Source organism: Papio anubis, chromosome 19, assembly GCF_008728515.1.
Source record: "Papio anubis isolate 15944 chromosome 19, Panubis1.0, whole genome shotgun sequence".
Taxonomy (NCBI): domain Eukaryota; kingdom Metazoa; phylum Chordata; class Mammalia; order Primates; family Cercopithecidae; genus Papio; species Papio anubis.
The window spans coordinates 61595950-61619120 of NC_044994.1; the positions used below are offsets into that span (position 1 = coordinate 61595950).

The window sequence follows — 23171 nt, forward strand, 5'->3', positions numbered from 1 at the left end:
AGGGCGGGAACCCGGGAGGCGGGGCTTGCAGTGAGCCGAGATCGCGCCACTGCACTCCAGCCTGGGTGACAGAGCGAGACTCCATCTCAAAGAAAAAAAAAGAAAAAGAAAAGGAAAAAAAAGAAAATTCATGGCAAGCAGAAAACACAAACTGAAATGATCGATAACAATCCAAGTAAATGCGAATACATACGTTTTTCTTAGATATCTACAATTGAATTGAAAACCTAGTTACATACTTTCTACAAGATAAATGCACATAAGAGGATCCACAGTGATAGAAAGTAAAAGGATGGGAAGGATGAGTGCGATGTGTTGGGTTGGGTTATTGTTTCTCATGCTTGCCTGCCTTTCTCTGTTAGAATATTAAACCTCCCTTTCCATTGACTTGCATCTGTCAGTGGAACCTGGAACAGTGACAAGTGCCACATCAGAATTTTAACTGCATGACATGGCTCTGCCTTTGCTTTTATCCCCTTTGCCCTAACACTGGGATAGAAGCTACCGCTTCAGCCTGGTCCCAGAATGAGAGAACCTGGGCAGAGTTGAAGCTGACTGACATCCAACAAGGTCAGGAGTAAGAAATAAGCATTTTGTTATGGGAATCCTCTGAGATTGCAGGGCGATTTCTTACCACAGCATAATCTAAGTAAAAGTTGATTGATGCAGAAAAATGTAACAGGCAACAGCTAACCAAAGAAAATTGATGTAATGAGATTTTTGATGTTAAATCATGTATTGGAAACAGAGGCTAATAATTCTTCACTCTTACACACCTAACAAAATAGTCTCAAAATGAAAATTAAGTGCTGATAACTTTTACAAGGGGAAAACTGGCCCAACACATGAAGGAAATAGTAAATCCATGAACTTGATAGATTTTCACCTGTTTCATAAATTCTGGAATTAGGTCTGCATTCTACCAGACCTAAGATACGAATTAACTGGACCCTTTCGGCTGGTTGGTTGGTGTGTAGGTGAGTGGATAGTTTTGTTTGGTTGGTTGGTTGATTGGTTTGGGGTGGGTTTTTGTTGTTGTTTTTGTTCGTTGTTGAGAGGGGTCTCCCTCTATTGCCCAGGTTGGAATGCAGTGGCACGATCATGGCTCACTGTAGCCACTATCTTCTGGGCTCAAGCGATCCTCCTACCCTAGCCTCCCGAGGAGCTGGGACTAGAGGCACCACCCATGCCCAACTGATTTTTTAATTCTTCATTTGTTGAGACGGGGTTTTGCTCTATTGGCCAGGCTGGTTTTACACTCCTGGCCTCATGAGATCCTCCCACCTCTGACTCTCAGAGTGCTGGGATTACAAGCGTGAGCCACCACGCCTGGCCTGGAATCTTTTACTAAGGTTAAGAGCATAAGGTGGGGCTGGATTGCTGGGTTTGGCTCCTGAATCTTCGCATGCACTTTAAATTCTTTGGTCTTGGTGACATCATCTGCAAAACTGTGAAATTAATAGTGTCGATTTCATAGGGTTGTTGGGAGTCTTATGTAAGTTCATATATGTAATGTAAATTTCTTAGACTAGTACCTGGCACACAGTAAATATTTTTAAAATAAGTATGGTTGTAATATTTAGTACGTTGACAATAATTACTCTACTATTACTATTGCTATTATTATATAAGCTTATTCCATTTGAAAGCAGCATGGGAAAGACATGAAAGCCAAGAGCTGGCTTTTATTCACTCATTGTCATGATCAGAAATAAGGGGTTCTCTCTGCTTCCTTAGTTCTGCTACTTACACCTGCCAGTAGCAGCTCGCTGTATTGCTCTATTTCGTAAACGGAAATGCATCTTTTTCTGCCGTCTTTTTCTCAATATTCCAGAATACAGCACGAGCTAATACAGAGACTCAAAATGCAAAATATACTTTTGCATATATAACTCTCTTTTTTCAACAAGGAAAAAGATTAATTGGTAGCTGGTTTTCCAATAATTCATTCCTCTCAATATTCTTGGCTGCAGCTTAGCCCAGCTGTAAAGGTAAACCTGCACATAATAATTAAACACAGTCCCTTCTCAGCCTGTAGATGGTCAAGACTAGCCCTTAAGAGTTACAACACAATTTTTTTGATCTAGTTCCCTTAAGAAGGTTATTTTTTCTACTTCGAATATTCGAAAACACATTAAAATCAAATACAGGCAAATCGAAACCTTCCTTAACACCCTGCAATCAAATAGTAGAGCAATGTAAACATTTAATCATTACATCTGACTTTGCTGCCACTGAATCTTTCAGGTGACACGGGCTTCTGGGCACCCTGAGCTCTGCGTGTTCTCTGCTGCTCCAGCATTTAACCTTCATGGTCAAAGGATGCTGTCCTGGCTCTCTGGCCTGTTCAGAAGAAACGAGCAGCATTCTGGCCTTTCCTATTACATAAAATGATTTCAAAAGTCACTACTGTGCCCGTCTACGTATACCTCCAAACGGTTCAAACTATTGAAACAATAGTGTCCATTAGAAAAAGATAAAGTGATGAAGAAAGCAGTAACAAGAAGGCTACATGCTGTGGTTTTGCAAAACTGAGAAGATATCCAAATATAATATGTTATGTGTTTCTGCACCATATATTTCATTCTGTTTGTATTTAGGAATTAATCCCCTGAGAAACTGAACATTGCTCACATTTGCCAGCTGAATCTGGCTAATTACACAGGCTGAGATAAAGTCAAGGGCACTAGGGACACGAGCAAACAGGTCGTTAAATGCAGAAACTGGAGTGGAGGATCAGGACGGAGAGGAGCCATATTGACCAGTGTTTTACAGCCCTAATTTGTTTTGGAATGTCTTAGAAAGTGGCTAAAAAGCACTTTAATCTGAGTGTGCCTGTAATTATTTGCTAGGACAGTGTCACTCTGAACATTGAATAAATGCCAGATTTTATATATTATTAGATGGCCATCTGAAATCATGGTGTTTCACGATGAGAAGAAAATCACAAACCTGGTCACTATTGATGCAAATATTTGGCAGTGTCTTCCTGGCTTTATGATAAGAGGAGGGGCTTCTGCACCCTCTGTCTCAGTTTCAGTGCAACATCTGGTCTCTTTGGAAGCAGCTTCCATGCATGACATAAACAAACAGGGCCCCGACTTTCTTCCTGAAGGCCACTTTTCAAACTAGTTTCTGTACGTCTGAAACAAGCCCTCTGCGTGGAGGCCTGCGATGTGCATAGATTGTTCATAACTCAGAACATTGACTTTAATCAGTTGCTAAATGTGTTACCTTTTGAAGAAAAGTAGGATGCAAGTGTTTCTTTGTATATTCAAATAGAAGCTAATGAATGAAAAATTTCCAATAACTTATGAATTTCAACTCTAAAATACAAGTCTCAATGAGGCTAACCACTTTCTCTCATTGTTTCTTTTATCATGGTATGCGCGAGTGCAGGATACTGACTTTTTTTTCAGATTGGTCTTAACACAGTCACTAAAATAATTTCATTTTTCTACCTGAAATGACAGAGTTAGCAGATTAACATTTTATAAGGGATACTTCCATAACCAAAACTGGATAGATTTTGGAGTTTTCACACTGACCTCAAGGAGCAATACATTCCTTTTCCTATTTCTTTTGAAGACGTATGACATCTATACCTGACTTTTTCTTTTTTCTTGAGATGGAGTCTCGCTCTGTCACCAGCCTGGAGTGCAGTGGCATGATCTCAACTCACTGCAACCTCCACCTCTCCCAGGTTCAGGCAATTCTCCTGCCTCAGCCTCCTAAGTAGCTGGGACTACAGGTGCCTGCAATCACACCCGTCTAATTTTTGTATTTTTAGTAGAGACGGGGTTTCACTAGGTTGGCCAGTCTGTTCTCAAACTCCTGACCTCATGGATCCGCCCACCTCGGCCTCCCAAAGTGCTAGGATTACAGGCATGAGCCACCACGCCTGGCCTATACCTGGTATTTCTTATGCTTCGATTACAAATTCAACTGAGGAGACAGCAGATGCTGAAAGTCTGAAGAAGTAGGAGTGACACCTCAAAACTCAGCAAATTACATGTTTTAGTTCATTCAGGCTGCTATAACAAAAATACCATACCCTTGGTGCTTATAAACAACAGAAATGTATGTCTCCCAGTCCTGGAGGCTAGACTGTCCAAGATCAAGGCATCAGCACTTGCAGAGTCTGTTAACAACCTACTTCTTGGTTCATAGATGACTGTCTTTTCTGTGTCCTCACATGCTGCAAAGGGCAAGGGAGGGATCTCTGGGTCTTTTATAAAGACACTAATCCCATTCCTGCTGGCAGAGCCCTCATGACCTAATGACATCCCAACAGACCCACATCTTAATGGCATCACCTTGGGAGTTAGGTTTCCACATATGAATTTTAGGAGGACACAAACATTCAGTTTATAGCATGTGCATAAGCACTTAATTAAGGAGCAAAAAGAAGAGACTATGGGCATCTCCTAGATAGGAAATTGAAATTCAGAAAGCATAAGTAACTCAGTCAGGTGTGAGAAATGGTGGAGCCTCCTTCCTATTATACTCTGTGGGAAGGATTTAACATTCCTTTTTGTGTAATTGTTGGGATAGCAGCTCTGAATGTTAGATCATTCTTATCAGATAAGATAAAAATGTAACATGATTCAATCTGGTCAATTTTGTTCTTTCTACCTACAATAATTCTTCATTAAAATATAGTTTTAATTTACTGAATTAATTCTTTAAATTGAATAAAAACACAGTTGCAATGTGAAGGAAAAGTAGAAAGCTTATGTAATGTATGTAATGTGGACTGTCACCAACCCCCCTTAACTGTAAAGACATGTTACAGATGTTTTCTTGTCTGAGTTGAAGCACCGAACTGTACCCAGGTGTGTCCACTCTGAAAAGCTGTACTTCTGGGCTAGCACAGAAACGAACAGTAGTCAGAAGGGGTGACTAACCTATTTCTCACCTTGGTTCTTCTGAGTAAACTCGGAATTTAATCTCACCATCAATATGTTGATGCAGATCTTGGCTCACCGCAACCTCCCCCTGCTGGGTTCAAGTGATTCTCCCGCCTTAGCCTCCTGAGTAGCTGGGATTACAGGCACCTGCCACCACACCCAGCTAATTTCTGTATTTTTAGCAGAAATCGGGTTTTGCCGTGTTAGCCAGGCTGGTCTCAAACTCCTGACCTCAGGTGATCTGCCTGCCCTGGCCTCCCACAGCGCTGGGATTACAGGCATGAGTCATCACACCCAGCCTCCAGAAGCTACTCTTTATAGTCTATCTCTTCTGTGTTGTTCCCTGTGGTTCTGTTTTGAGACTTTCACATTTTAATCAGGATGTGTACTTATCATAGCTACTTTTGGAAGGCTTGCTGCTGATGTAATTTATTACTCCCTTTACCTCAATTTTTAATAAAGAAAGCTCTTTGAAAATGTTTTTCTCTTACTCTATGTTCTCAGGAGCTTAATACTACTTGCTGCAAATCCTGGGTTCTTTCCCTTTTGTTCACTTTGGACTTTTGTCTAAAGACCTCTGTTAGTAGATGAATATTGCCTTTAAACAAATAAAAATATATTTGAACAGTTTTACATTGATCTATTTTAATGAGCCAAAGCAAATTTTGCATGAGTGTGCAGTAATAGATTTCCAATGAGACTTTTAAAGTCAGTTTTAAAATCTGCACTTTAGAAAAAAAATCAACTCATCTATAAAGGAGCAAAATGGAAATGATTTGAAGATTGATTTCTCGTGCCATGGCCAATGCAGCACTGTCCCATTGCCAACTCCACAATGATGTTTAGCTTTACTAAACTTCCTCCTGTAAAACTGATCTTCAAGCCAAGTTAAATTTGTTTCCTTCATAGAAAGTTACTAGGGACAAATGACTTTAAGCAATAGGATGGATCCAGCCTTCAAGGTGACATGTCTTCACCTTAGCTCCAAAGCCAATTAAGTAAACCAAAGGATCCTTTTTTTTTGAACTATCCTAAGTCATTCCAGAATTATTTGTTTTATCTCATGGAAAATGTTTTGAATCTCAAGTCCCTTAAAACATAGTGCAGTTATTAGCAAGTCAAGGAGTTAAAAGATAGTCTGCCTGCAGAATCTGCTGAACAATGTGTCAACCTTAGGGACATAGTTAAGAACTGGAATGGATCTGGCCAATTCCTTTGTCCCAGGGAAATTCCTAAACCACACTGTACTTTGAAGCAATTTTCCAGGCACCCCTCCTCTTTGCAAGTTCTGCATTGCTTCAGGGTCCTGACTTGTAAGGTTTAAGATCTTCTAAAAAGGGATTGGAAATCGGAGGATGAAGGGTGAGAGAAGGAGAGAATACTAGGCTTAATACCTGGATGGTGAAATAATCTGTACAACAAACCCCCATGACAGCTATGTGTAATAAACCTGCACATGTACCCATGAACTTAAAAGTAGAAAAAAAGAAATCACAAGTCAGTTGACCACAGAAACTCCCTTCAGCCTAAACTCTGTATGATTATGATCATACAGACACATTGGAGAACACTGTTAATTGGAAAAAAGTTAAGAATTGTGGAGATGTATGGTTCTAAGAAGAATCGGGGAATTTTGTTATCCTTTCCTGCCACCCTAGGCACAGCACTGTTTGGCATTAACTACAGTGGAGCTTTTAATAAAATTGCATATTGAACAATATTTTGGAACCAACTGAAGGCAACCAATGAAGGCAACAAGCCTATCCACAAATCTAATTTTAGATACCGTGTGACTCTGGTGGTTCTCTTTAGAATGTTTGTGGAATGTTAATCCAGTCCATCATTGATGGACATTTGGGTTGGTTCCAAGTCTTTGCTATTGTGAATAGTGCTGCAATAAACATACATGTGCCTGTGTCTTTATAGCAGCATGATTTATAATCCTTTGTACAGTGATGGGATGGCTGGGTCAAATGGTATTTCTAGTTCTAGATCCTTGAGGAACCACCACACTGTCTTCCACAATGGTTGAACTAGTTTACAGTCCCATCAACAGTGTAAAAGTGTTCCTATTTCTCCACATCCTCTCCAGCACCTGTTATTTCCTGACTTTTTAATGATTGCCATTCTAACTGGTGTGAGATGGTATCTCATTGTGGTTTTGATTTCCATTTCTCTGATGGCCAGTGATGATGAGCATTTTTTCATGTGTCTGTTGGCTGCATAAATGTCTTCTTTTGAGAAGTGTCTGTTCATATCTTTTGCCCAGTTTTTGATGGGGTTGATTTTTTCTTGTAAATTTGTTTGAGTTATTTGCAGATTCTGGATATTAGCCCTTTGTCAGATGAGTAGACTGCAAAAATTTTCTCCTATTCTGTAGGTTGACTATTCACTCTAATGGTAGTTTCTTTTGCTGTGCAGAAGCTCTTTAGTTTAATTAGATCCCATTTGTCAATTTTGGCTTTTGTTGCCATTGCTTTTGGTGTTTTAGACATGAAGTCCTTGCCCATGCCTATGTCCTGAATGGTATTGCCTAGGGTTTCTTCTAGGGTTTATGGTTTTAGGTTTAACATTTAAGTCTTTAATCCATCTTGAATTAATTTTTGTATAAGGTGTAAGGAAGGGATCCAGTTTCAGCTTTCTACATATGGCTAGCCAGTTTTCCCAGCACCATTTATTAAATAGGGAATCCTTTCCCCATTTCTTGTTTTTGTCAGGTTTGTCAAAGATGTTGCAGATGTGTGGTATTATTTCTGAGGGCTCTGTTCTGCTCCATTGATCTGTAAGAAAATGTGGCACATATACACCATGGAATACTATGCAGCCGTAAAAAAGGATGAGTTCATGTCCTTTGTAGGAACATGGAAGAAGCTGGAAACCATCATTCTCAGCAAACTAACGCAAGGACAAAAAACGAAACACTGCATGTTCTCACTCATAGGTGGGAAATGAACAATGAGAACACTTGGACATAGGAAGGGGAACATCACACACCAGGGCCTGTCGTGGGGCGGGGGGAGGGGGGAGGGATAGCATTACGAGAGATACCTAATGTAAATGACAAGTTAATGGGTGCAGCACACCAACATGGCACACGTATACGTATGTAACAAACCTGCACGTTGTGCACATGTACCCTAGAACTTAAAGTTTAATAGTAATAAAAGAAAAAAAAATCAGAATTGCATTTTTTAGAAAATTGCCAGGTGAACTGTATGCACATTCAAAAAACAAAAAAAGAATATTTGTGAATGTGTGGCTATTTAGTGCCTAGTGCCTATTGTTCAAGTGGTAGTTTTAGAGGGCTCCAAACACAAGAGGACAAATCCCATTCAACAATATTATAAAGTTTAATAAAATTTCTCTGATTCGTAATAAATATATACTCCTAATTAATCTCATTTCATAAGCCATTAACTTTTTTTAAGGGTGACTAGTCAACAAATACATTTTTAAATAAAATGCTATGTGATGTTTGGATTGGGGTACAAAGCTAATATAGAAACGCAGGTTGAAATTTTAAATGTACTAATGCATTAAAAGGTTGTGTTAATTAATTTCAGAATCTAATGTTTGAAATTCTTGTAGTTTTAAACTGAGAAAGTAATCAGTTTATTTTCATGCTTCTGTATGTTGTTTTGATACAAATTTCATCATTACTCAGAAATCATTTTTCAGACCTATTAGTGCTTTTTCCACAAATATATATGATCTTTATTTCCAATGAATGGAAAATTAATCTGAACATAATATTTATTATAGGTTCTCATTTGATACTGGCTTTTAAAAAGCCATCTTTATAAGCTGTACAATATTTCATATAACTAGAACATGTAAATCTTAATGATCATCTTTATGCAAATTATCAGAATAATTATACTTTTTATGCTCCTCAATAATTATTTGTATTTCAACATCAGTGGTCCTTGTGCTTTCTTCTTTTATGGATGTGTGACTAGAAGGAAAAAAAGAATTCCTAGTTGTGTAATGGTCTAAACCACTAGCGGCGATCTTGTTGGAAATAAGCAAAGATACTCATCATACTCCTCCCATGTACTAACTGCAAGCAATATCACCTGTAGGCACTCAGGGCTTCTCAGATTGTGTGCATTTAAAGGGAAACATATGGAAAATATTTCACTTACTTTTCACTCACTCAACAAATACTCTGACTACCCACAATGTGCCAGGCACCTGCATCCAAAGAGGAGAAAATGCCATCTTGCCATGTGCCCAAAAGCAGCAGCTCTAAATCCAGCTGAACAAGAAACTGTGCAAAGGATCCCACCAAGCATGCTTCTGGCTCACTGAACATCATTGTTTTCTTCCTAAAAACAAGATGTGGCCGGGCGCAATGGCTCATGCCTATAATCCCAGCTCATCCCTATAATCCCAGCCAAGGTGGGTGGATCACGAGGTCAGGAGTTTGAGACCAGCCTGACCAATATTGTGAAACCCCTGTCACTACTATAAATACAAAAAAAATTAGCCGGGCATGGTGGCACATGCCTGTAGTCCCAGATACTCCAGAGGCTGAGACAGAAGAATTGCTTGAACCCGGGAGGTGGAGGTTGCAGTGAGCCGAGATCGTGCCACTGCACTCCAGCCTGGGTGACAGAACAAGAACTCAGTCTCAAAAAAAGAAAAGAAAAAAAATGCACGCACTCCTCCCCAAAAGACACTAAACTCAATGTCTCATCTAGTCATGACTCCAGGATTCTGGACAATGCAAAGTTGTCCCTACGGCCAGACCAGATGTGACTCTTTATGAGCTAGAAACCTATAACCCAATGCACACTTGTGAAATGAGATGGGATAAACAGTTTCAGAACCTCCTTGCTATATGGAATGAGGTATTTGATTATTTGTACCTAATTATAAGTACCTAATTATTTGATTAGGTAGTAATTTTGCACTCTGGGAGGGGGTCACCAGTCCATTGTTATCTGAACTGATGTCATTTTCTGGAAGTTTTCCAATTTTCCATTGTCTGCCTTAAGTCGACCTCTAAAGCGAGCATGGGAGTATACATCTTCTTCAGGAGCTAAGAAACTTCTTCAGATGCTTTCTGCCCTAGAAGCTCAAGAATGATATATAAGCTCCAAAAGTGATTGGCTGTTTTAGAGAAGTTTTGGATTTCTTTGGCAGTATAACTCTAAAACTTTGCAGTTTTGTGATCTATTCGATTTTACTTGGTTCCATGGGCCAGTAGTTACACCCACAGTTTTGTTTGATTTTTTTTTTTTTTCCTAGAAATACTTCTCTTCAATCCTAAGCCTCCTGCTGTTTCTCTCTCAGACCTTATGCGCCCTCAGGTTTTGGTGGGAAAACCACCCCTTTGCTCTCTTTTCCCTGAACCATTTCTCTATTAAGCAAGCCTATTGGGCTTCACCTTTGGGTAGACCTTTACTCTGAGATGTTTTCAACCATTCACAGGCTTTAAGAAAGGGCATGTCGCTCAAAGGCTTATCATTTTTATTTTATTGGTATTGACTTGGAGTTGAGAAGCAGTTGCCTTTTTCAACCTTGAAAAGCACCAAGTTTTAAATACACTCTATTTCCTTTTGATCCTGTGTGCAAACTGACCAATTCTTTTTCTTAATACCCTGCCAAATACAGCCTATGGCAACTAACATATGCTGATAAATTCACTAATATTCTATCTTCCAACTCCTTTTCCTAGGGTGGATATTTTCTAATCCATTCCCCAAGTTACTACAAGTGGTGTTTTAGCCAAATATTTCCCTACTGCATGCCATGGATCAGCCTCTATCCAATGCCCAGTTCATTTCCTTTCCCTTGCTGACTGAGCACCAAGACAGTGACACATGGCATCACCCTTCTCTGACTTCTTGTCTTTTTTTATCTTTTTAAAAATTAGTCAGGAAATGTTAGGCATGCAACTATAATAAACAATCCCAAAATTTCAGTGTCTTAACTCAACAAAACTTTTTTTCCCCTCAATTACCCAGTGAGTCTACAGAATGGCTCTGTCAATCATTGACATCAGATATTCAGGCTGATGCAGGCACCATGTTGCTATTTGCTATTATATTGGCCCATTTATGGTGTTTTCCACATAGTAGGACTCAAAAACATGTTCATTGAATGGAATGGATGATGTGAGATGAAAGAATGGAAGAAGTTAGATGACATGTACCAAAAAAGACCCCAAGGTTTGTTACATGGATTGAATAAGAAATAACTGCCCACTGACAACCCTGGGTCACCTTTGGCAAAAGTTGCCTGCAGGCTGCCATCAGCAGGGATTCACAGGCTGTGTACTCAGCATGAGGCCACTCAAGGAGGCTTTCCTCTGCAGTAATGAGGAAATAGCTTCTTTTTAAGGAAATAAGTCTGCCCAGCTGCAGGCTCCACCTCTGTCAGGAGGAGCCACCAGGGACCCTGTGCTCCCAGAAGGACCCCTCATCCCAACCTCCCCTTAGTTCTCAGTCTTGTCAGCATGGCATCAGCATGGGGCTGTCAGAATTAATCTCAACGTGCCCTTTATCTCTGTCCATGTCAGCTACATGCTCTTTCTCCTGCGTCTTTCATCTCTAGAATCTAATATATTGGGCTTTATAACGATCTTTCCAACTCCTTCTCCCACCCCTGCGCACATCCTGATATTCTTTTTATGCTACTAGAACTCATCATCAAGCAGAATTCTTGATGTCCCTTCCCTCTGCAGCTATTGTGCCAGATATTTTTCTTGACCTAAAAAAAAAATTACAAAATAAATAACTTCTAGATTGAGTTGTCTATATTTAACTGTCTGCACTGACTCCAACTACTGTTTCTCTTCTCTCCTGTTTTCTCTTGCACCTACTATTCAAGCTGTCTTTTGTCTTCCAACAAAGACAATAAGAGAGCTAATGCTACCTTAATAAAAAGGTAACAAAAACTTTCTAACAAAACTTTCCTTATTAAGGTAGCTAATGCTCTCCAGGTTAATGATCAACTTTTGGACCTCATTTCACTTGAGCTTTGCTAGCATGAAAAAGTCGGCTACTCCCCACTCCTTGAAACATTTTTTGTTCTTGGCTTTCAGCATATTGCATGTTTTTCTGGTTTCTTCTTCCTTAAATGTCTGTTATGTCTTAGTTGCCTTCCCTCTATGTTTCCCAAATAACGAATTGTGGGAGTATCTCAGGTCTTAGCCCTTAAATGTCTTCTTTTCTACCTACTCAGACTTCTTGGTGGTCTCATTTGGTTCCATGACTTTAAATGGAATCAATATGCTGTTGACTCCCACATTTATAAGTCCGATCTGAATTTCTCAGTGTCTCAGGAGATATTGAACTGCCTCTTCATCCATCCACTTCAATAACTAATAAGAATCTAAGAATTGGCCGGGCACGGTGGCTCACGCCTGTAATCCCAGCACTTTGGGAGGCCGAGGCGGGCGGATCACAAGGTCAGGAGATCGAGACCATGGTGAAACCCCGTCTCTACTAAAAATAGAAAAAATTAGCTGGGCGCAGTGGCGGGCGCCTGTAGTCCCAGCTACTCAGGAGGCTGAGGCAGGAGAATGGCGTGAACCCGGGAGGCGGAGCTTGCAGTGAGCCGAGATTGCGCCACTGCACTCCAGCCTGGGCGACAGAGCAAGACTCCGTCTCAAAAAAAAAAAAAAAAAAGAATCTAAGAATTATTCTTAAAACTGAGCTCTTGTTATTTTCCTCTAAATCTGCTTTTCTCATCGTCTTCATCTCACCACGTGATAAATCCATTTTTCCAGTTGTAAAGGCTAAAAATTTTGTATTCATCTTTAATTTCTCTTTCCCTCATACCCTCTTTGCAAATCTTATAGGCTTTCCTGAATATATCCTAAATGTGAATGATTCTCCTTCACCACCATTCCCCACTCCACTGCTATATTGATCCTAGTTACCATTCCTCTTCTCCTGGTATCCATTTCCCACTGCTTCTCCTCAACCCTTTTTACTTCTTGTTTAGTGACAACTTTATTTTCGTATTTTACTCAATGCCTCTTAGTGTTCATTTGACTATTCTACCTTACGTACCTTGTACTTTATTTTTCATTCCTAGGTTTGTCTTTTTCCACTTTTTCTAATTCATGCCATTCTTTATTTTTCTTCGTTTTTGTTCATTTCCATTCTTAGTTTATGAATTTTTGATTCAAGTTTATATTTTACACCTTCAATGATTGAGCACATTCAACTATTTTTGGAGTGTACTCATAGTTTTCTTCTGCTTTATGTTACTTTTGGGGATTGAGGTGTGGTAGGAGTTTATTTCCTTAACTTATTTGAATTTGTGTGAATTTTCTGGTCTTGAATTTCTGCAGTTCTCTATGATTTTATTTTCTTTGCTGATTTTTGTGATGTTGGATGATGTATAAGAGTCCTAGTTTGTTGTTTGCCTGGATTTGATCATTCCACAATGTATGTGACTCAAAGCATCATGTTGTACGTGATAAACACATAAAATGTATATCTCAATCTCTACAAAATTAAATATTTGAAAAAGGTTAAAACACAGCATCTGCCTACTCCATAGTTAACAGAGTTTGTAATTAAAAGTATTTAGTCAATGAAAAAAGTCCTAGTTTCATACTGCCCTTTTCTGTCATTTTAATAAGGCCCAGGGAATGTGGTGGGGTTTTGTTTGCTTGCCTTTTGTGATAGAGATTGTCTGTTCCCTGATACTGTGGCACCATTTTACTTATAGGATCCTAAACCTTCTACTTTTTCTTTTTTTCTCTCTACCGCCCAATTGCTAAAGGGTGTTTCTTCCTCTCTCTTTGCTTTTTTTCTTTAACTTTTATTTTAGGTTCGGGGGAGTACATGTGCAGGTTACATGGGTAAATTGCAGATTTTGTCACCCAGATAATGAGCAAAGTACCTGACAGGTGATTTTTTGATCCTTTTCCTCCCTCCCACTCTCCACCCTCAAGTAGGGCCTGGCATCTGTTGTTCCCTCCTTAGCGTCCATGTGTACACTTCATGTTCAGCTCCCACTTAAAAGTGAGAACATGCAATATTTGGTTATCTGTTTCTGCATTAATATTAATTCTAATAGGATATTAGCCTCCAGCTGCATCCATGCTGCTACAAAGGACATTATTTTGTTCTTTTTATGGCTGCATAGTATTTCATGATGTAAGCTATACAACTGGAAGACTTGCTCCTCTAAACCCAATGTGTTTTTTTAAATCACAGGCTTGGCCTTTTATAACACCCGTCCTTTATACTCAATGTCCTTCAAAATCTCTTCCTTCATACATTTTCAGTACTTTCAGGTTACTGGTGAATCTAATCTTTCTGGTGTTTGCTCCAACTCTCCCTCAGTCCCTTCCCGCACCCTCCCTCTGACCCTCCTGCACTTCTTCTCAGTTGGCTTTTAGCAGATCAGCATGATCTGCCTTGAGATTTTTTTTCCCCCTTCATGTTAATAACCAGGAAATTCCTATTTAATTTCTTAAGCTTCAAGTAGATTTAATCACACTATATTCCTTATATATATTTCTAATTGTTTTCATAGATCACATCCCATTAATCTGCATGCTTGGAAGCTTTCCTATTAGAATGGAATAAAATATTTGGCTTTATATTTGTTTTGGTGTTTTATTACTGACATAACAAATTGCCACACACAGCAGCAGAAAGCACCATCACAAATTTTATTATCTTCTTATAGTTCTGAAGGACAGAAGTTCAGCACTCGTCCTCCTCAGAAGAAAATCAAGTTAATTTTTTTCAACTTTTTTTTTTTTTTTTTTTTTTGAGACGGAGTCTCGCTCTGTCGCCCAGGCTGGAGTGCAGTGGCTGGATCTCAGCTCACTGCAAGCTCCGCCTCCCGGGTTGCGCCATTCTCCTGCTTCAGCCTCCCGAGTAGCTGGGACTACAGGCGCCCGCCACCTCGCCCGGCTAGTTTTTTGTATTTTTTAGTAGAGACGGGGTTTCACTGTGTTCGCCAGGATGGTCTCGATCTCCTGACCTCGTGATCCGCCCGTCTCGGCCTCCCAAAGTGCTGGGATTACAGGCTTGAGCCACCGCGCCTGGCCTCAACTTATTTATTCATGTATTTATTTATTGTTATCAACTTGATTTTCCTTCCTTTCAGGAAGCTCTGGGATAAATACACTTTCAGATTTGTTGGTGTCATTTAGGCCAAATTCAGTTCCATGTTCAATAGGGACTAATGTCAGAATGTTTTTGCAACAAGTTTGGCTGTGTATAGAGAAACAGTTTTAGAGCTCTGTATGATTTCAGACTTCCGGTTTAGATACCCATTTCCTGCACACAGCTCTTCCTGTTTCTCTCTCAACTGCCAACCACCTCAGGGGAGTTGCACAGAAAGCAATTGCCTTTGGGATCTTAGGAAAGTATGACTAAGATAAAGGGTCTTGATAGCACCTCTTCCTCAAAAAGTTGTCTGCTTGATTATTACATTCTTGAGAAATGTAAAAAACTTGTGCAATTTTTTTTTTTTTTTTTTTTTTTTTTTGAGATGGAGTCTCACTGTCACCAGGCTGGCGTGCAGTGATGTGATCTTGGCTCACTGCAACCTCCACCTCCCAGGTTCAAGGGATTCTCTTGCCTCAGCCTCCCAAGTAGCTGGGATTATAGGTGCATGGCACCATGCGCAGTTAATTTTTGTATTTTTAGTAGAGACAGGATTTCACCATGTTGGCTAGGATGGTCTCAATCTCTTGACCTCATGATCCTCCCACCTTGGCCTCCCAAAGTGCTGGAATTACAGGCATGAGCTACCACGCCCGGCCTCTGCATCACATTTTCTATTGGCATCTATTAAAAATTTACCCCAATGCTGGCTTTACATCACAGAAATGCATTCGTCCTCAAGGTGAGCTTCCAAGTTGGTGGAAAGGATCCTTTTTAAGCTCGTAATTAAAAAAAAAATCCAGTTCCCATCTTTGCCCCCCACCTCCACACACACACACACACCACCATTCTTTTCAGATCATTTACTGGTGTCCATTTCTGTTCTTTGTTTTCTCTGAATTGTTGTAAGCTCTTGTGTCATTTACTAACTTCCATGTTAAAGAATTTTACAATGAATTCTCATCAGGCAAAAAAGCAGCACATTTGATTGTTCTATCACAATTGCTGCTATTTGTCATTTGTTACTTTGGAAAATAGGTAGGGGCAATTTTCTCTTTAGCCATGTTTGAAAGCCGCCTAACCTCACTCCTTCAATTCATAAAAGTAGCAGAATAAGGTTTTTTCTATTGAGTTCAGAAAGTTGATACATCAAACTGATGTTAAATCAAGGAAAACAAGTTATGATTATCGGCATCAAAGATGCAGTTAGGTGGTAACACATTTCCTTGGCTCTAAATTGACCTTTTCTAAGATTCCACTGTCACATCTATATAAAAAATACAAATTTAATCAAGTGCTGATCACAAATAAAACTAAAAGTTTATGCAAAAGCTTCAGAGGTTGCATAAATATTTCTAATGAGGTTGAAAGAAAAAATAGCCAATAAAATAAACCATTTTTGAATAATATTTTATCATTACCTAAGTTCAATAGAGAACCATGTCAGGTAGTGCTCTGTTTCTCTTTCTAATCTAAAGATGTATTTTATCTAGCTAAGCAAGACTTATAAACTCCACTTAAATGGAGGCAATAGAGACCTCAAAATATCCTCCAAGAGACTACTCACCAAATTATTTGCATTTGGCTTTAGAATTTGTTTCGAATTTCTGGGAATAAATTGCAAATTATGTATACTTAATTGTTCCATATTTATGTATTGGTTTCCATATCCAGGTGCGGTTCTAGGGTAAAGGGTGACTAGATCAAGTATGTTTCCTGCACTCCAATTTCTTAAAGTTGACTAGGAAAGGCAGAACAGCTCACTGATACTTAGGGGTGTCTGCGGCGGTACCACCCTGAATGCACCTAATCTCATCTGATACTCAGGGGCTATGATAAAATTCTGTATAGTATCAGGAAATGTAGAGGAAAGGTGTCACATCCAAACATGGGTCTGAAGAGCTAAACTAAGAAGGCCATATTTGAACCACATTTTAAAGGACTGTTAGATATCAGTAAACTTTGTGGAAGGGAGCAAATAAGGGGCACTTCACTGAAGGGAAATAAATGCACTTCCTACTTAGAAAACTAATCGTTCCCCCATCTCTACACTGGTCAGCTCTACAAATCTGACTTCAACAGAAGAAGCTTGTTCCTGTAGGCTAACCAGAGATCCATGCTTTTGATCTTTGCTGAAGCAAGTGTTTAGGTGGTTTTGTTTGTTTTGTTTTGATGGAGTTTCGCTCTTGTTGCCCAGGCGAGAGTGCAATGGCGCGATCTCGGCTCACCACAACCTCCACCTCCTGGGTTCAAGCGATTCTCCTGCCTCACGCCTGTAGCTGGGATTACAGGCACGCACCACCAGGCGCGGCTAATTTTATATTTTTAGTAGACACGGGTTTCGCCATGTTGGCCGGGCTGGTCTCAAACTCTTTTTTTTTTTTGAGACGGAGTCTCGCTCTGTCACCCAGGCTGGACTGCAGTGGCCGGATCTCAGCTCACTGCAAGCTCCGCCTCCCGGGTTCCCGCCATTCTCCGGCCTCAGCCTCCCGAGTAGCTGGGACTACAGGCGCCCGCCACCTCGCCCGGCTAGGTTTTTTTTGTATTTCTTAATAGAGACGGGGTTTCACCGTGTTAGCCAGGATGGTCTCGATCTCCTGACCTCGTGATCCGCCCGTCTCGGCCTCCCAAAGTGCTGGGATTACAGGCTTGAGCCACCGCGCCCGGCCCAAACTCTTGATCTCAAGTGATCCGCCCGCCTTGGCCTCCCAAAATGCTGGGATTATAGGCATGAGCCACCATGCCCGGCGGTGTTTAGGTTTTAACTGGTTTCTTGTCTTCCTACTACTAAAAAAAGAAAGGGGGGGCGTGGGGAAGCAAAAGTCCATAGAACATCAGCAAGGCCAGCTAAGTAGAAAGTCACGCCAGTTTAAGAATGAAAGCATCGCCAAAATGTCTTATGTTTTAATAGTTCCAAAAATTTTAAATGACAATAAGGGAGAGTGTTATATTCTCCAAGCAAAAGGCTGTAAGGGAAACATTTTTCTTCACTTTATGGCAAAGCATGTATTTAAGATGTTAATAAATATGAAAACAACCTTTATCATCAAATCATAGCAAATCTGCACAGAACATAATTAGATAGAATTAAGAATTAAGAATTTGTGCTTATGCTGAAGACAAAACAGGATTATTTTGTCTACATTTTCCAAAGATTATTAATAAAAGCTAACTCCAGTGGGAACTAGATACAATGATTTATTATTTTAACACAAAAAAGTCTTACTTGCATCTTCGAATAAAGTAACATGAAAGTGATGCAGTGCTATTTTTAATTCTGCTATGTAATTTTGAGCTGATGGCATGTTTTCTGTATATATATGATGAAAACTTTCACTGTTGTCAAATATAGCTCATTTTGGATCATTTAACTTTAATGTCATTATGTTAAGGACTAAATTTAGTGAAAGCAATAAAGCTTGAATCTAATTATTTAGTCAATAGGCATTTATTAAAGGCCTTCTATTTAAATACCTCTTTTCTGATTCCTTTGAATCGAATTAAAAATAGCACTGCATCATGTCAATACATGTCACTTACAATACATGTCACTGTATTGTAAGACACCATACTTTCCCCAGAATTCTGTGGAGAAATGGCAAGACGCTGAAACACAGGGAGGAGCCAGTCTTTGACTGAATTGGTTTTAGACTCCCATCATTTTCTGTCCCATCAATCAACCCATTTGTCACATAATTCACCGTTTAATTTAATCTCTAGTCTCCATTTGTCTTAGAATTCCCAAATGCCTTTCAATTTTCCTTTTGGAAATTACCAAATTTCTTCATTTAACTAATCCTCTACATAATGAAAACATTATTTGTGTTTCTAGTCCAGAGAAAAAGTTATTTACTCAATTAAAAATTTGAACATAGCTGCAAGCTATCTGAAAAAGGCGTCTTAATGAAAAAGCACTTCATCATGAAGAGAAAAATAGAAAACTTTATAGAACACTTTAATGTCTTTATTCTCCCATAATGAAATTTAATTAGTTACACATTATGCGTAGACTAAAAAGTTTGAAAGATAAAGCAAATTACAAAAGGCACTCAGTCTATGGGAAAATAAACATTTTAAAATGCAGTGGGTGGGTTCAGATTATTACATTTGTATTGAATCTCAGTTCTGTAAAAAAATATAAAAATGAAAGGTGAAAGATAATTTAGAGAAAAACACCAATTAGTGATAAAAAATTAACATGCAATAAAAGATTAAAAGACTTCAATACATAGAGCTTGCCTTAAGAAAGAAGAATTAAAAAGCACAGTTGTAATATTTGAAAGGTGGTAACTATCAAAAACAGATTTATAAAACCAAAGCTTTGTCTAAAAGTGAAAGAAATTCAGCTTATCTGCAGCAAAACTGTTAGTTCCAAGTATACAGAGTACAAAGGTTAATATTTATGAGGTGAAGTTTTAGGCCTGATCTAATTGAGCCAAATACTAGAAAATCATGAAGAGAATGAACTAATACCATTTCGCACATTTTTCTACATGAACTCAGAGCTATCCCCAGCTGTTACGGGATGTCACTCTTGCTACCCTGCAAATGTCTTTCCCTCTCTGCCTCAGGCAACTTCCTCACTCCTCCCAGACTCCTCCAACGCACACTCATACTCTCACAAACATGAGTACATATGCACCCTCACGCATCAAAACTGCTGTGTGCACACACACCTACACATTACACACTGCTATACACACTCACACCCACATACTCACACAGATATACACTCACACTTGCTCACTAACACACACATCATCATTTCTCTCTGCTTGCCCTGATACTTTCAACTCTGCTGAGCCTTTGGCATAGTTCCTCAGTTTCTACCTAGCTAGGCTAACGGCCTTCCAGAGCACCATATACTAAACCCACCTGCCCATCCCACTAGACTCTGATTATTGAAAGCAGAAATGGTGTGTTTTTCATAAAACCTCCTAGCGCAGTGCCTGGCATAAAGAGAGTTCACAATATATTTGATAAAGGAATGAGCCCTGAATTGTAAGAATCTCTCTTCCTCTCTTTGAAATAGTTCACAGTTCAGTCTTTAGTGCGACCGTATGTACTCCACTTTTGTTATTCTTGCTATTCCTAGTCTTATATGCTACTACACTACTAAAATGCTGAAGCCCCGTCTGCGCAACACGTCTTTATCTGCTGGTAGGAGCCCATGAATACCTCTCATTGCTCTGTGGGAGACTTCTTTGTTCCAGCACTTACAGAAATTCTGCATTTAGTTCTGCTTGAAAGAGTCCACTCCAATTTCATAGAAGCCTTTTACTGTATGATTGCTTTCTTTGTCTCATTAAGCCCTAGGACAAAAGGCTTAACACAAAGGAGGAGTGAATTATGTATTTCTTAAACGTCTGGGCATGCACTGACTGACTGCTTAAGGAGAACATTGGCACCAAGGTGCTTTGGCACCTAATTTTTACCCCCAAATAGCACATTAGATATTTTCATCTTCATCTGTAGAGAAGTGGAAATACTGTTACATACAATAATGTAGGAAAGATTTTAATTGCATGTGACTTTACATTATTTTTACATTGTGGAGTCTTGTGAAAAATTTAAAACAGTAAAAATTTTTAAAAGAAAAACAATAATCATAGTGCCTCTCTTGACAGAAATTTCAAACATTTCTTGATACATAGCATGTAAATTGGTTTAACCTAAAATATTTTCATTGATTGCTAGAAAATCTTTTAAATCTTTTATACATTTTATAAATACTTATGTATCTAATAAAATCACATTCAATATATGCTTTTGTTGCTCCTATAAAATTTTTCTTTGAAATCTGGCATTTGCTTCCTAGAAGAAAAAAGGTTTGTTTTTTTGGTTTTTGTTTTTGTTATTTTTAGTAAGCCATCGCCTCAGCAAATGGTGCATTTATTATATTGGCAGCCTTGTGGTTGGAAAGGATTATTTTCTGGGTTCCTAAGGAAATGCCTGAGCAGCTATATCCCAGGCCTCTGACTCTACCCAAGTGAGGGAGCCGGCCCTCTTGAAAATTTCCTGATCCTTGACATGGTTTGATAGTGTGCCTTACACCAGTGAGGGGATGGTCCCTCCTACATGCAAACTGTGCTTTCATAGATAAAAACATGCTTTTCATGATGGGAACGTTGGAACTATTGTTTTTATTAGAATAGGATCCCATGGGGAACTGCATGTCCTTTTTTATTTATTTTTAAAAGTATGTCATGGTCTTGAAAAAACTAAAAATAAATGACAAATGTGTCTTCACATCTCATTGATGCAACTTATTTTTGCTGCAAAGGCAGCGTAACTAAGCTCAGAAAGGAAACATTACCCAAATTTGATGGTGTTGACCGTCAAGGAGAGCCTAGTTTTGGTATTCAGATCCCTAAAGTCAAGAAAATCTGTCACAGATAACTTTTTATGGAGAGTTTAAAATGCCAAGGCAAAGGGTGAGGTGTCATCCACAGAGAGCAACAAGAGATTTACAGAGAATCCATATTAAACTGTTCTAGTACAGATTTATGCTGTATGGAAAAGTCAGAAACTTCTCTGGGCAGATGTCAGTGGAAAGTTTTTATCCAATTTCTGTACAGTGATATTGGAGCTTGGCCTAAAATATTAAACCTGAGATCCCTTTTCAAATTTCTGCATAGTAAAATAGCTGGGAGACTTGGCTGATTTCCAATTCTGTTTTGGTGCTGACCAATGATTTGAGGCACAGGTATGACCCTAACCCTTGGCTACCTCACTCACACAGGGCTTACACCAAAGTCAAATTCATTTACGTTTATGAAAGCCTGTGAAAACTTTAGATATGACAGGATTTTGTGTTGATATAACATTATAATGTTTTAAGCAAGAGGAAAATGTGATTATAAAGAAATTGGGAAGTAATCATAGTTAAAAAAAAAAAAAAAGCAATGATCTAATCAACGTCTTAGGTAATTGGAATTTCCCAAAGAGAAGACATACTTTTAAGATTCTACCCCAATGTTTTAAAAAAAATAGCCTAATTTGTATCATTTACAGAGAAAAATCACATTCTAGAGCTAATTTATGATCCATTACAATTCAGAATGACTTGGGGATCAGATCTTCAAACTCAAATCTAAGTCACTTTCAGGAAAACGTTCATTTGTTTAATCTATCCTGATATTGTTTCAACTATTCACTTATATATTTTTTATTTTATATTTACTTAATTTTTTACATTGACATAAAATTAAATGTATTTACATGTAAAGCATGTTTTGAAGTATATATATGTGTATATATTATGTGTGTGTGTGTGTGTGTGTGTGTATATATATATATATATATATATATAATGTAAAGCATCATGGTTTGTAGTATATATGAGTTAGCCAGGTAACTAAACCTGGCTAATTTATTATTTTAATTTTCCTCCCCAAATAAAATCAATCTGAACTATGCTATATAGGAAACAAATATTCTCAGACTATTATTTGTAAATAAGGTAAAGTACTACAAATAAGATAAACCACTTAAAAATATAATGTCAGAGTGGGAAATAACTTTTGAGACTTATTTTCACTTCCTAAATACAGTTTTTTGTTGTTTTTTAAAGGCAGGTTCTTAACTCTTGCCAGTTACCTGGGAAAATGGTTAAGGGCACATTCTTCTTCCATCATTCCTAGGGAGCATTGCTTGACTGGTGATGTTGTGGTTACTTTCAGAGCTGGAGGCCGAGGAGTGGTGCAAGCACCTCTGCATGGAGTGTCTGGGGACCAGGCTCAATGACATCAGCCTTGGGGAGCCCGACCTTCTGGCAGCAGGAGTGCAGCGGGAACAGAATGGTAGGTGTGAGATTGCCTTCCATCACTTCAGAATACTCTTATAATTGTAGAACTTTGAAACTGGAAAGGAGCTCAGAAATGTTTCAGACCAATCATATTTTTTAAATCCAAGAGGCCGAGTGCAGTGGCACACACCTGTAATCCCTGCATTTTGGGAGCCCAAGGGTGACCCATCACTTGAGACCAGGAGTTCGAGACCAGTCTGGGCAACGTGGTAAAACCTCATCCGCTAAAAATACAAAAATTAACTGGGTGTGGTGGCTCGTGCCTGTAGTCCCAGTTTCTCGGAAGGCCGGAGCACGAGAATTGCTTGAACCTGGGAGGAGGAGGTTGCAGTGAGCCAACATCACGCCACTGCACTCCAGCCTGGA

The 23171-nt window shown here is 39.0% G+C and overlaps 1 protein-coding gene across 2 annotated transcripts in view; it reads left to right on the forward strand.

Moving 5' to 3' along the window:
• Window positions 1-23171, forward strand: part of DOK6 (docking protein 6) — a 431983-nt gene that overhangs the window by 244744 nt on the left and 164068 nt on the right. For both annotated transcript variants that reach the window (XM_017951839.3, XM_021930213.2), the window contains exon 4: window positions 22681-22800. In XM_017951839.3, coding sequence (XP_017807328.1) covers window positions 22681-22800 — 120 coding nt within the window. The remainder of the gene's footprint in view (window positions 1-22680; window positions 22801-23171) is intronic.